This window comes from Narcine bancroftii, chromosome 2 (genome assembly GCF_036971445.1).
Source record: "Narcine bancroftii isolate sNarBan1 chromosome 2, sNarBan1.hap1, whole genome shotgun sequence".
Classification (NCBI taxonomy): domain Eukaryota; kingdom Metazoa; phylum Chordata; class Chondrichthyes; order Torpediniformes; family Narcinidae; genus Narcine; species Narcine bancroftii.
The window spans coordinates 243,400,484-243,415,839 of record NC_091470.1 but is presented as its reverse complement, the minus strand read 5'-3'; the positions used below and the strand labels follow the sequence as shown (position 1 = coordinate 243,415,839).

General features: G+C 38.1%; 1 protein-coding gene across 5 annotated transcripts in view; it reads right to left on the bottom strand.

The window, feature by feature from the left end:
- pou6f2 (POU class 6 homeobox 2) overlaps positions 1 to 15,356 on the bottom strand; it is a 652,592-nt gene that overhangs the window by 476,909 nt on the left and 160,327 nt on the right. For 4 of the 5 annotated variants that reach the window (XM_069920652.1, XM_069920651.1, XM_069920653.1 and 1 more), the window contains one exon: positions 4,971 to 5,126. The exons of the other annotated variant lie outside the window; for it this stretch is intronic. In XM_069920652.1, the coding sequence (XP_069776753.1) occupies positions 4,971 to 5,126 (156 nt within the window). The remainder of the gene's footprint in view (positions 1 to 4,970; positions 5,127 to 15,356) is intronic. 5 annotated transcript variants of the gene reach the window in all.

Genomic DNA, 15,356 nt, shown 5'->3' with positions numbered 1-15,356 from the left:
GCAATTTTGAAGCACGTTGGGACCACAGTGCTACTCAGGGAGATGCTAAAGATGTCAATGAGAACATCTGCTACTTGAACCGCACATCCCCTGAGCATTCTGCCAGGAATATAATCCGGTCCAGCAGTTTTCTTTTGACATCAACCACTGCAAGACATGGCACTTGATCATTTGGAGGAGAGCTCCAAATAAGAGACCAGATCTTAAATAGCTTAAATCCATTCAAGGGATTTTACTTGATTACAATGGAGAAGACAACAAACAGCGCAGATTAAAGAGAAATGAATGACTGACAACTTCAGGATTTCCACATTAAACAAATATGAAGGCCTCAGCATCATTTCCAGCACAGAATCTGGTTCTGTGTTATATTCATCGAAGAACAACCAATGGGAAAAAAAACACAGGTATATTCATAATCCTTTCCAGACAGCTTTTCTATCTACTGAGGTAACAAGCTCAGCTTTGTACCGAATACACGTATTTATAAATTTCTACTCCCTGTTGCAATTTGTGTTGAGTGAAACAAAATCCAGGGTAACATTAGCTCTTTCCAGAATTTTGGCTAAATATGCCCATGTCAAAAGTCTCAAGCTGTGTAGCTCATAATTTTCATTATGTCCTAGTAAAGTAGGGAAATAATAAGAACTTGACCTGATGTGATAATCTTTGATGGTCCTTGCAGCTCTGAAAGCATGGTGGAAAGCTCTGCTGATTTTGCTTGAAAAAGGAACTTTTTACTTTTATATTTCCCTGTGTGGTGGAACAAGGTAATGCAGGTGGGGGTCCTCACTGGACTGTTCAGGCTGACCTGCCTCCAACCTGGTAACTCCTCCCTATAGTTTCTCATGAAAGACAGACAGTCCTAGTCTCCTTCAATTCCAGCCTTGGATGTGGGCCAGAACCATGTAGTTGTATAGTGGAGGTTTCAGGACATTAAAGCTTTTGGCCACAGGCTTCCTGTCTGCGTGTGGACACTGATCAAGCTGCATACTGTATATTAGTAATTTTTCATTTGCTGACTCCCATTTCTTTTGTCTGCTCCCTTATTTTCTGCAGTCATGTTGAATTCAAACTTATTCAGACTGCCTGTTTTTCAGGTATAAGCTGGTAATTTACTTGTAACTGCTTTCCTTAAGGGGCAGTGGAGTTTGAATATTTTTAGGATAATTGATAATCAGTACAGAGTGGCAACATTACTTCACCATACTGACCATCAACACCTTTACTCTATTCCCTTGATACCTATGACTGTATAATCAAGTTCTGCTTCAATACGATCAATATAGAGTAAAATCCATGGTACTCGGAATTCAAGCAACCGAGAACCCCAGAAACTGGTTTTAAAAAAATTAAGGAAATAAATAAAAAGACTGATGAATGAGAATAAATAAAAAATGTAAATAAAACTTTAAAATTGTAAAAGTTACTGTTCTCCAAAGCAACACACACCCTCTTGGTGAAGATAGGGGCAAACATTCAGCCAGGGGAATGTCCCAGTCATGCCCTGCCCACAGCAGCTGTTTGAATAAAGTTTCAGTAAAGCTGTGTTTGAATAGTTTCACTTGACATAAATTGCAACAGGATGAAGAGCAGGCCAGTGCTGCTTGGGTGTTGCTCGCAAAGTGTCTCCCTATTTTTGGCTGTTAAAGAGTCTTTATTAGTATATTAATAAAGCTTTATCTGTGAACTTGAAGGAGGGTGTTAATTATGAAAATGGCACGGTGAGTGCCACACTGTTACAGTGCCAGTGACGGGTTCAATTTTAAATTTTGTAAATGACAGGAACTACCTGATTAAAGTGAACTTAACATAATTAAGGACAATACTGAATTTTTTTCAAATTTCTTTACATTTTGCACTGTGTTTTGTCTTTTAAACTGTTTATTCTTATTGCAGATATATTAGTTAGGCATTGTAAGACTGTGACTCAAGCAAATGGAAATTTTGCATATTCGGCATCCACAATCCCCATAGGTCTGGATACCGGGGATTTTTTACTGTATTTGTTCATGTCAGAAACACAAAAGAAAATGGGAGATGCAGCTAACTCCATCATGGACGCTAACCTCCTGTCCATTGAAGACATCTTCGTGAGACACTGCCTTAAGAGGGAAGTCAACATCTTAAAAGACCCTCATCAACCTGGACATACTGTCTTCTCACTGCCACCTCAGGAAGAAGATACAGAAGCCTGAAGTATAGCATTTATTTTTTCAACAGCCATCAGGCTCTTGACCTCCCTTACCATCTGAACCATGATAGCACTATAAGAAAACCAAAGATCACTTTGCACTATTTTTTGCACTACTGAGCAATTGTAAATATTTATTATTCGTTCTATTCTTTTTCATATTCATTACCTTTATGTTTCTCTTTGTGGTGCCTTATGTGTTAATTATACTTAAATTGTTGTTAGTGTGCTTTACATAACTAAAAAGTTTCAGCAAAACTTTCATTGCACCTGCACATTGTATATGATAATAAAATCTCAAACATTCATAAACAAGGGAGTAAAAGATTGACATGGGTGTACAGGAATGCAGACCCTAGGTTAGAACATTGAAATTGAAATTCTGAAGGCTCTGTTCTGCTCTTAATTTATACTATCACATATTCAAATAGCCCATGATTTCACAGCAGGAGGAGAAGGGTGAAAAAAAACAAAGAAAAAAGAAAACCAAAACCAGCTAAGACATAAGACAGGGGTTCCCAACCTTTTTGTTCCTCTGTAGCCCTTGGGCATTTTTATAGGTTCCTGTGTACCCCTAAAAATTAACAATTTTAAAAAAACACAACACTGTGCAATCTGACTGCAGATTACAACACCATGTATTGTACAGTAGTGGTTATTCTCTCAGACCCAATGTACCCCTTGAAAAGAGCAAATGTACCACTGGGGGAACATGTACCCCAGGATGGGAACCCCTTTCTGGGCATGCTGTCTAGACATGCCCAGTCTCCCCAATGTAGAGAAATAACCTTGTTTCTACTGATAAACTGGGTTTGAATCCATCACCACAAAGTGGAATTCAAATCAACAATTATTTGTTGGAAGTAAAGCACAATGTTGTGGAATTTCCACAAATCAAAAAATAAATTATGCAAAGTTGAATATATCCATAACTCTACAATTGTAATACATTTGTGCCCCAACTCCTGCTCTTTAGCATTCTTAATTATTTGAATGTGAAATGGTAAATGCTTCATTATGGTCAGGTTACACAAGTACCAAGCATTCAACAGGAAGTCTTTTCATCTCACCTTGAATTTTAAAAAATATTACCCATTCCCCCACCAGCAACACCTGGGGTTTAACACTGAGCAGAAAATTATTTAACATGTTTCCTAGATTGCAGAGACTTACGAAGCTTCTAAAACTTAATTTAATTTTTCTCCCTCCACTTAGAACCTGTTGATTATTTTCAACTTTGTTTGCTTTTGGAAAAGAAACTGACCAAGACATATTTGTTGTGGCTGCAGTAACTTTTCCAAGATGGTACCTCTAAGATTCTGCTATCTTCAGATCCAAAGAGGTTGTAGAATCTTCCCTGCTTCCCCCTATTAATACAGCTCCAAAAACATCCAGGTTTCCTCAATTCATTTGAGTGCAGTTAAAAACTAGCACACGCTCACCCACCAGCTGCACTGGTTACCATTTGCAAAATGAATCTCAGCAATCAGTGGAAAATTATTAATTTTTGACATCTGTAATGCAAGTTGCAGGAAGGACTTTGTTATAATAATACCTTGATCCTGCAAGGAGATCTCTCGGTCTTGCACCATCTAAAGATATGAGTATAATTTCCATTCCTCTTTGGATCTTCATTTACTACTTTGGTGCAGCCCACAGAAACACATTATGGGAGTTACTTCATCGCAACCTCTACAATACGTCAGGAAGGCAATTTTCAACATTTTCCATGACAATTCAGGTCAGTTATTAAATGCTGACACCGTAGTAAAGGATTCTTTGACATCTATAGTTATACAGTTCCTATTGTTGGCATCATGTTATGAATGATCTGAGTAACGACTTAACCAGAAATTGTAAATACAATAACCACACAATTCAATCAATAAAACAACAAAATCATTTAATGCCTCTTTTCCACATTCCTTTGCTACCCCACCACTGCTATTCAGAGGACCATCAATGGTTGTTGGATAATTGTAGTGGATAAAGCAGCAAATATTCTTAAATGATTATTGAAAGGATCTCTCTACCTCAAAATGTAACTTTAGTAACTATTGTCTGAATGAAAATATTGGTAGATTAAGATAACTGGTGAAATGTCAGTGAGGAATTAGCAGTGATAAGGTACAATCTGAGAATGGACTGCAAAAACATACTCCAAAGAGTCTCTTCCACTATGATATACAAGGCATCAGTGATTCTACTAATCTCTTAGAATGCTTTGATACTCGCAAATGAATGTGCACCATGCTGGCAGATGTCTGACAACAGCAGTCATTCTTCTCTCCCCCACTGTTCCCTGCACCCCATCCCTCCCGGGACAACAGAGAAGCTCAGAACTCAGATGGTGCATGATTGTTGGGCCTGGGTGTGTTGAGTGTAAGATGGCACTATGCTTCAAAGGACAGGTTCTAGTTTCAACAGAAAATCAATAACAAGGTTGGATCAAGAAGCTCTTCCTACCATGTGATCCTAAGCATCTCAAGCAGATTTAATGCTGTAGTGTTAATGCTCTGGCCATCTCGATGAGCATGCATAAATAAAAGCTCATATAGGCAGACTCATTAAATTTTTATCTGAATATTCCAAAACTAGTAATAGGAGTTCTCTCTTTTGTCCCGTTCTCACTTTGCTTAATTCTGTTGCAGATCACATTAGTGTCTGCTTAGTCACAAAACTGTGAACACAAGAACTGACCAAACCAAACCAAACTTCTGCACAGCCACTCTTTCTCTTTGATCTGACTGCAGGCTGCTCATACCTCGTGACTCACCCATTGTAAATTCAGCCTCTAAACTATTCGCTACAGTATGAGAAGTGGCAGGATCTGAGCTGGTGGAAGCACATGTCAGATGGAGTGAAGCAGAATCATCTTCTGAGTCTATATGCTCATCAGCTGGGGACTGGATAGGTGGGATTTCTTGGGTATCTGTAATGAGAAAGACACACGGTGTAGTCATGGTGATGGGAGTGGCACATAAGAAGTGCACATTTATTCCATCTTCATTTTATAAGGTGCACATTTATCGGATCTTCATTTTACAAGCTATACAAGTGTGCATGGAAGGGAAAGTGAGAAGAAATATTTTAAAAAATAAGGGCAAGAATCTGCAGATGCAGAAATCTGGAGCAAAAAAAAAACTACCTGCTGTAAGAACTTAATGAGTGGAGCCACATCTGTGAGGGAAAGGAATTATTAACATTTCAGTTTAACATGCTGCATCAGCACTGTGTTTTCATAATTTCCTTTCCTCTGTTGCACTCTAATCCTATGGTGGACAAGCCATTCCTTGTGTTGCATTTTTTTCCAAGGAATAATAAAACGCAACATTCACACCTACTCATGGCAATTTATGGCCAAGACTGCTCAAAATGGTGGGCACTTGGAATAGTATTGAGAAACTCGAGTCCATGCATTATGTGGAAGATGTGCCCAACCTAACAAACTATCCACCTGCTGGCCTAGTCAATTTCTTGTTGGATAAGGAATGTATTTTGCTGCTCAGCTTTGCTGTATAGTTGCCAAGCAGTATGAGATTTTTTTTCAAAGTTGGAGGCATTTGGAGACAGCCTAGAATGACCTAGAAAAATGCAGAAAATTAACAATATTTTCAGAATGTTCCTTGCTTTGACTGGATTGTATTTGACTTACATGGAGCCAGCCTTCCATGTAGTCTTCCTCTTTTGTTCTATTGCCTTCAATTCCAGGAAATAAGTAGGTTGGCCAAGAAGTTTTGCTCTATATTTCTTGCATCCACAAGTACCTTCATTTTGCTTTGAGTTTTCATGATGGATGGTGAATGTATGTCTCTTTCAGCTAGCTTTTATTGAAGAAGGTATGTACTATTCATTATTTTCCATAAAATTTTAGCTGTCTTTTGAGCTAACCGAAAGAAGTGCTTTCATTTAGCAATAGTTAATTTATGTTACTTTCATAAATAATTTTACCAATGAGTTCCTTTGTAAAAAAAGAAGTGTCAGTAACATTTGGAGGAATATATATCATTTGGTTTCATTTACATCTCTGCAAAACCCTTTTCTGCCCATGTGTTTGATTTGTTTGAATACATTTTCAAATAAAACATGAGGTCAAGAAAGCCAAAACAACATTTAGAGACTGTACATAAAGGGAAGAAAGATAAACCCGTGGATTACTTCAAAATGCTTTGAGATAATTTTGGGAGATGGCTAATTTTCAACCAGATGATTACTGAAACATCACAGAAATTAGAAAAGGGTCTTCTTCTATCATACAAGATTGCTCAAAGTGGAAATACTCATAACACTGCCGAGTTACTTATTTTGTCTTCAGTGTCCATAATAATATCTGAAGACATGAACTTAAATGCCTAGAAACTATTCAAGTGATTCCTTTGAGTAACTCTACTCTTTCTAGAAGAATTGATGTCAAGGGCCATTGAAAAGCCATTAGTAATTTCATTACAATCCAATAAATTCTCTTTACAATTAAACTAATCCATTTTGCAAGAGAACACGCTCTTCTCATGGCTTATGACAGATTCCGGAATGGAAACAAGCTGATGGAATAAATGTTATTTGCCAGAAGGATTAAAACTAAGGGACTAACGATTTTTGAAGAATTATGTAAACAACAACAGTATTTCATTTGAAGACATAATTGCCTGTACAACTGATGGTGCCACTTCAATGGTTCTATGATACAGAAGGTTCTTTACATGCCTACAAACATATACCTTCAATGTTTACTGTTCATTGCAAAAGGAGCACTTGGTGCTTAAAATCTTAGGAGGACGTTTAAATGTTTCACTTTCTATTGTCATAACACTTTAAACTTTATTAAATCACATCCACTTCAAGATTGTCTATTTCAGCAGCCATATGATGAAAATTATGAAGATTTCCAGACACTGATATGAATACTGAGATGAGATGGCTTTCCAAAGAAAACTGTCTTTGTTGTTTTGTTGCACTCTGGGATACGATTGTTCCCTTGCTTTCTCATAACAACCATGGAGAAAAACTTGTAATGCAAAGGTGGAGATCTTTGACAAACTCAATTTATTGAACAAGAAATGACCTGATAAGCACAATTACCTCATTGATAGTAGTAAGGAAACCATTGCTTCTTTCCTTTAAAAGCTCAAAGTATATTGGAGCAAGATTACTCATCCAGAATTTTTACAATTTCCAAATCTGAACATGAGCTGAAGGACAATGACATTACTGTTCATGTGAAATACCAAAAGCAAATACACACAGATCTGCACAAAAGGTTTAAACCTCAATATCCCATATTGCATATTAGATCCATTTGTGAAACAACCCAGAAATTGTTGATGCAGAAATTCAAGAGAGGTTATTGATCTTCAGTGATACAATTGCATGGTGTAAGTTCAATCAATTTTAAAAAAAAGATTTTTTGGGTTAAGAGTGATCTGCCAAATGGATTTCCAAAGCTATGGGAAAAGGCTGAAATATTTCTCATTGCCTTTCCCTCATCATATTAGTTGATCGTGGATTCAGCAAGGTAGTTTCTTTGACAACATCCAGGAACAGACTTGATATCACAGCAAGAAATGACCTTCAAGTTTCACTATACAATTTAGAGCCTGACATCAAAAAACTTGCACATGAACATCAAACGCAAGGATCTCAGTAAAATGTTCATTTTATAAAAAATATTTTTTAAAGTTCTTTTTATTAAATTTTCACATCCTTGAGTTTATGCTTCAGGTTCTTTAATGACTCATTGTGTACCAACCATTGAACTCTAAGAATCTTTTTATAATGTTTTGTAATATGTATGTTCATGCTTTCTTATTTCCGACATGTTCAATAATAACAATTTCCTATTTGTCTCTATGTTCTGGAATCATAAGCCACAGTTGTTATGCTCAGAGTAAAAGCCTTGTTTTATTTCCAGTTCATGTAACATAAATACTTTTTATATATTTTATGTAGTCAGTAGGAGAGAAGTATGCAAGAAACCAACTAAACTTGACTGCTTCACAGCAAAGGGGCCATAAACTTTGAGCAGAGTGTTAAAGGGGCCATAGCCACAAAACGTTGAAAATAGTTGCCCTAGTGGATCCATTATCTCGAAAGCAAATTCTTTCAGATCTCTTGCTTTTAGATCAGGTCTTTTGGATTCAATCAGTTTTTAAAATCATGCAGTTTGCCTTGTACTCATTTTTTGTTTTGTTTTGACTAGTTCCTTAATTCACTAAGATATTTGGCAGGTTTTGTATACATTCTTCACTGAATATAGATGCAGTTAATTTTTTCTGCTATTTCATCTTCCCTATTATAAATTCCCTTGTCTGTGCCTTTTGGCCTTTTCACACTGCTGAGTATATGTAAGTTCTCCCTCCAATTTGGAGGGTTAAATCGTAGGAATCGCGCAGTGTGAAAAGAAGTAACTGGGTAGGACGTGTCAATTTCAACCAGGCTTCAAATCTGCTCAGAGCAGAGTTGAAAGCCCAACCGAGTTAAGTCACCAACTGCCTTCTGGCAATGTGAAATGACAACCAGTCCAACCAGCAACTCGCATCAGTCTGGCAGGTAAATTTCACAGTGCAGCTGGCCACGCTCTGACAGCACCCCCGCTCCACTGCTTGAACCCTTCTTTGACAGCCCCTTGCCCCGCTGCTTAAGCCCTGCTGACAGCCCCCTGCTCTCGCGTTAACTGAAGGAGTGGCATGAGGGAGCGGGTCAAGGTAGCGGGTAGTGTATGAGAGCGGGTGGCAGGGGCAGGGGAATGAGTGGCTTGAGGGAGTGGGGTAGGGGGAACGAGCAGTATGAGGGGAGCAGGCAGCGTGAGGGGGAGTGGGCAGCATGTGGGAGTGTGAGGAGAGTGGGGCAGGGGATTCATTCCAACAATAAACATTTGATAAATTAATCTGATTGTGATTTTGTGTTATGAAGATCATAATGCCTAAAGCCCTGACAGCTGTCAGAGCGGTGTATGTAATATGTCACTCACAACATCATCGCTGGAGGCGGGACCCCTTAAAATCCCAAGTGGCAGAATTCCCTGCTAATAATGGTGCAGTGTGAAATGCTACCTGGTTCAACTTGCCCTGCAAATGTTTCTATTCCCTTCACAGGTCGGTAGTGAGAAAAGGGTATAAAGTAATCCACATTTATCCAAATAGCTTTAAAGTCCATTTCTGTTTCATTCTAATCTACTCTCATATTCTATCTTGCTTTTCTTTAATGATTTCTTGGGCTTCAGTTCGAGAATGCTCCCAATCGGTAAGCCTACTGTTATTTCTTGATCAGCCTCTTTCCTTAATTTGATCTGATTTGTAATTTTACTCATCAGCCATGGATTCCTTTTGGATTTGTGTGCCTTCAATAAATATATTTTATTTGTAACATATATTAGTTCTTCAAATGCTAACCATTTCCTGTCCTCTATAAAACCTTTAAAAGTGTTTTTCTAATCAACCAGAGCCATCTCTCCTCTCAAGGCTTCATAGTTTATACTTCCAGATTTCAAACTCTATCACTCCATGGTCATTCTTTCCCAAAGGCCTCTTGACAACAAGGTCATCAATTAATCCTTTCTCACTATATAAAAAAAAACTCAATCTAAAATGGCCTTTTCCAGAGTTGTTCATTGACATATTGTTAAAGAAAATCATCTCACATACATTCCACAAATATTATAACAAACTTCATTTACACATGATTACTACATTAACCTTGCTACATGCACTTTTTCCCAATTTATGCCATACACAAGATTACAAATGACAATGAGCTGAATTATAAATAACTCACTTCCTTCTTAAATGCCAAATATCATTGAGCATTTAGCACCTAGTTTTGGTCATCGGCCACCAAGTTTCCCTATAGCAATTAGATCACAACTAGTTATCACCAGTGTATCACTAATTAATTTTCCTTGTTGAACTCTGAGAATTTGCCATGCATCTATCCAAGAAGATTGATAAAATAGTTTCAGACTAACTCCATTATACTTCTATTTGATTGTTAGGAACTGAAATTATTATTATCCAATCCATTTCATGTGGAATCCTTCCAATTAGTATTGATTAAAAACTAGCTGTAGAGAAACATATCTTTGTAAATGTGGTTTATTGTCAAATGGTACTCTCACATCTACAGGAAGTTCTATTAAATTTTAAGCAATTTCTCACAAATTTTCAAGTATAGAGGCTTTGGAGTTTAAGAAAACCAACATACGTTTGGCAAGAGGAATAGATATGAAATGTTTAACAGGAAGTGGACATTAAAAATAAATTACACAATTATGTCAAACTTTTACACATATATTTCTAATGTGTGCTCCTGACATACAAAGTAATGATCTGTATTTTTTACAATCTATCTTTTCCTTTTGGCATTTCTAAATTAATGCCTCATTCAAAGAAAATTATACAGAAAGTAATCTGCAGATTAGACAGACAAAAATAGTCATTAAATTGAAAATAGATGCTAGAAAGACTGAACTATATTAAACCACGTGAATTTGTAAATTCAAATTATATTTTAAATTATAAATACAACTCTAGTGGAATTTCAAACCGACTACATCAAGATAGTTTAACATATGCAACAAAAATAATCTCTTTTTTTGTTCAAAGTACTAGAAAACTATCTGTGCAGATTGCACTTCAAACCTTGAGTAACCACTCAAGTGAACATTGACAAGATCTAGATTAATTTGACCAATAAGCACAAAAAAGGTTTAATTATTTTTTATTTTTGCACTTTCATATCAATAACAACATCCACAAATGATCATCAACAATAGAGACATAGTGACATTTTTTCTTTTCTCCCACTTCATCTCCCCTTCCCCACCCTCATCAAAAATCAATAAATGATAAAACACTTAAAACAAATAAATAACTAACAAAAGTGGGAAAAAATTCTATCGTCCACTTTCACATATTTAAATCTTATTGTGCTCATAATTATGTTGTTTTATGAGATGGAGGTTAGTGGTCGGCATTCTCCAACATATTTTATGTCTGGTTCCCAAATTTGTTCAAATAATGTACACTTGTCTTTCAGATTGTATGTAATAATTTTCTAATGAAATACATTTAAAAAAAAATTAATTTTTATTATATGATTCAAGAGGGAAACATCAGTGAATGAATAAATAGATGCCACGTACATTTCATTTGTTCTGGCCATTTAAAAATATCCTTTAATTTACAAAAGAAAAGTAAAAATATATATTATGGTTGAAAAAGACAACCTTTTGTTATTGCTCACATGTATTAGTCACACTGCAGTTCATGCTTAGCTTCGGGCAGTTTTTAAGCTCAAACTCCTTTTGCGGTCCGATCAATGACAAGTGGCGTTAACAGCAATGTTTAATTCTATCAATATGGAACCAATTGTGTTATACTGCTTGCTCATTGATTTCACATTGTGCTAAAGTCTATCACTTAAAAAGGCTAAATTTCCTGTGCTGCCACAAACAAGTAAGAAATACTTTTAAATGTTTTCTGTTGAGGCATTGCTCAACACAGTTCTTAGATTCTCCCCTTTATCAGACAATTCTCTCAATTCCTCTCACTCACATCAAGTTTACTGTTATCTGATTGTACAAGTACAACCTAATGAAGCAGTGTTCTCTGGTCCTCAGTGCAAAACATGCAGGCACACAACCAGACATAATACACATACAGGTCAAGTAGTTTATCTATAAAATTTAATAAATAATCTTTTGTACAAATAGGAGTCTCAGATGGTTAGGGTGAGCAGTTCCTTCATTCAGCATTCCCAATGCCCATGGGAAAAAGCTGTTCCTCAGCCTGGTGATACTCCTGTATCTTTCCCCGACAGGTGCAGCTGAAAGATGTGTGCAGGGTGGAAGGGGTCCTCAATGATTTTTCTCATCCTCTCCAGACAACGATCCCAGTAGATCACATCAATTGCTGGGGGGGGGGGATGGGGGAGAGAGACTCCAGTGATCTTCTCTGCCACTCTTATGGTCCTGTGACTTGATCTCCAATTCATTTCTCTGCAGCAACCATACCACTCTGTGGTTCAGCCGGCTAGGTCATTCTCGATAGAGCTCCCCGAGATGGATGATTTGATGGTGGCCGGTAGCCTTGCCTGCTTCAGTCTTCACAGGAAGTGCAGTCACTGTTGAACCTTCCTGACAAGTGAAGTGATGTTAAGTGTCCACAATAGGTCACTAGTTAAGTAAACTCCAATGAACTTGGTGCTCTCCACTCTCTCTACTACAGAGTTGTTGATGTGCAATGGAAGGTCCTCGTCCTCCTGAAGTCAATCACCTCCTTTGTCTTGTCCAGGTTGACACTCAAGTTGTTATCTCCTACCACTTCACTTGACTTTCCACCTCTTCTCAATAGTGCAACTCATTATTGTTGCTGATGAGGCCAATACTGTTGTGTTATCTGCAAACAATGACATTGTTGGAGCTGGATCTGTCAATGCAGTTTTGGGTCAGTAGCGTGAACAGGAGTGGGCCGAGCACACAGCCGAGGTGCGCCAGTGACAGTGCTTGATATTCGCATGACGGTGTTTGATATTTGCCTACTGACCCAGACAGACTGTAATCTTTCATTAGGAAGTCTAGGATCCAATTACAGAGAGGGTGTTGAGTCCCAGCGAGGACAGCTTCACCACCAGCCTCTGAGAAATGATCGTATTAAATACCAAGATAAAGTCAATGAACAGAGGCCTGCATATGTCAGGACAGAGTGAAGCGATGTTTCTTTTAAAGGCGAATTGAAATGGATCCAGCATCTCTGGGAGGTTCGCTTTGATGTGTTCCATTACCAAACACTCGAAGCATTTCATAATGGTGGAGGTTAGTGCCACAGGACAGTAGTCATTGAAGTCTGTTATTGTTCCCCTCTTGGGTATTGGGATGATGGTGGCTGTCTTGAACCCTATGGAAACAATGGACTATTGCAGTGAGGTATTGAAGATGACCGTGAAGACCTCAGTCAACTGCTCCCAGATAAAGTCTTCCATTCCAGATCATTTGAGATGACCTCCTTCTTAAAAAAAAAGGGCTTCCCTTCTTCCACCATCAACTCAACCCTCACCAATATCTCCTCCATTTCTCGCACAGGTGCCCTGGCTCCCTCTGCTTCTAGACACATCAAGGACTGGATTCCTGTTGTCTTCACCTACCACTCCACCAGCCTCCACATCCAATATATTATTTTTCACAATTTCTGTCACCTTCAACATGATCCCACCATTAGACAGGTCTTCCCCTATCCTCCTCCTCTGCCTTCCACAAGAACTGCTGCTTCTGTGACTCCCTTGCCCACTCATTGCTTCAGCTAATTGCCACCTTGGCACTTAACTCTGTGACCACAGAAAGTGCTCACCACACCTCCTCCCCCTTGACCATTCGGGACTCTAAACATCTTTCCACTGAAACAAAACTTCACTTATGAATTTGCGGAGTTATTTACTGCATCCAGCAGTCCCATTGAGTCCTTCTCTATATCAAAGAAACTGCACCCAAACTGGAAGATCACTTCACTGAGCACCTTCTCTCTAACTATAACAATGGCAGGTATCCTCCTGCAGCCAATTGTGAAAGTCAGCCTGCGCTGTATTAAAACCATTAAGCGTATGACAGTTTCTTTATTTAATCTTGGTATAGTGGGAGTAAAGGGTGATAAAAGAAAGAGTTTAGTAACTTGTTCTCTACTCTGAACCCCACTCAAAGTAACAGAGTGTTCACCATATTTTTTATACACCTTTGGGCAGGGGTCTGTGAGTTACAAGTTTCACACATCTGGCAATTTTGTGTTTACAATAACATGAATGGCTGGGAAATGTCAGAGTGTCCTTTACTCAAGATGTATTGACATTCTTGTGGAGTTGGTTACTCTCTCACTACAGCAAAGAGAAGGTCATGTTTAAAAGGCAATTATATTCCCACCATCTTACAGGCAGCTACTGTATTTTCTCACCTAATTCATTAATCTTTTGTTAAACATATTTGTTAAACATTCTTTCACACAATCATTTCAATTCCATGCCCCACTCCATCACTGACATGTTTGGACATGGCCTCATGCACTGCCAAACTAAGGCCACTCACAAATTGGAGGAGTAACACCTAATATTCTGCCTGTGCGCCTTCAACTGGATCGCATTGACATCGACTTATCTAGTTTCTGTTAGGTCATCCCTGTCTTCCCCATCTCTCTCTTTTCCTCTAATTCTCCACTTCCTTCCCCTCCATTCAAACATCTATCCCCTCTCCCTATCACTTTTCAGCATTTTCCTTGTGCCCTCCCACCCATATCCACCCATGACCTCTTCCCTATGCAATTGTGCTCTTTCCCCTGCCTCCCCCACCATTTTATTCAGGCACCTGCCTGCTTTTTGTTCATACAGATAGTCCCTGGGTTAAAAATGTCTGATTTACAAACAACTCGTACTTAGGAACTGACATAGTGGCTAGAAGTAGAATGCCGTCAACTTCCAGTTCAAGTTTGGTTGAGTCAGCGTCGCGAGAGAGTATGCTGTTAGATACTCTTTATTTAAAATAAAAGATAATCTTTTTGACTCAGTTTTAAATTTGCAATTTTTTTTGAATACTTTATTTAAAAATTTCCAGACATGCAGTAGCGTACAACTTTGCACATTTTCCATATTTAAACAAATTGTTTATGATTACCCCCTCCCCTTAATAATCCCTCCCTAACCCCTCCTCAACCCCATAAAACAGTAATGATAATGAAACAAATACTTAGATATTCTCAAATTATATAGTAACGTAATAAAGAAAAAAAACTAAGAAAGAGATCATGGACTGTACAAGGATAGGGGCACAGGGCACCAAGGATTTTATCAAACTGTAATTCCTTTACTCAACTTGTGGAGTGTGATAAATTTGCAATGTCAAAGTTTTATTGTTGCTGCTATTTAAATCACCTCATAATACTTTGAAAGACTCTAGTTTAAAATATTTGAAATAAAGGCGCTGAGCAGTGGAATAGAGAGAGTTAAGTGGCTGTGTTGAAAGTTATTGCTGACCCTGTTATGATTAGGCTCCCTGCACTGTCTCACAACTCACTCAAGCCTTACACTGATAGGAATCTGGGTTTTTTTGTCTATGCTCTGACGTGGCAGATCAATGAGCTTCCAACCACTGAACAACGCCAATTTGTATGGAGGGGAACCCCTGGGTTAG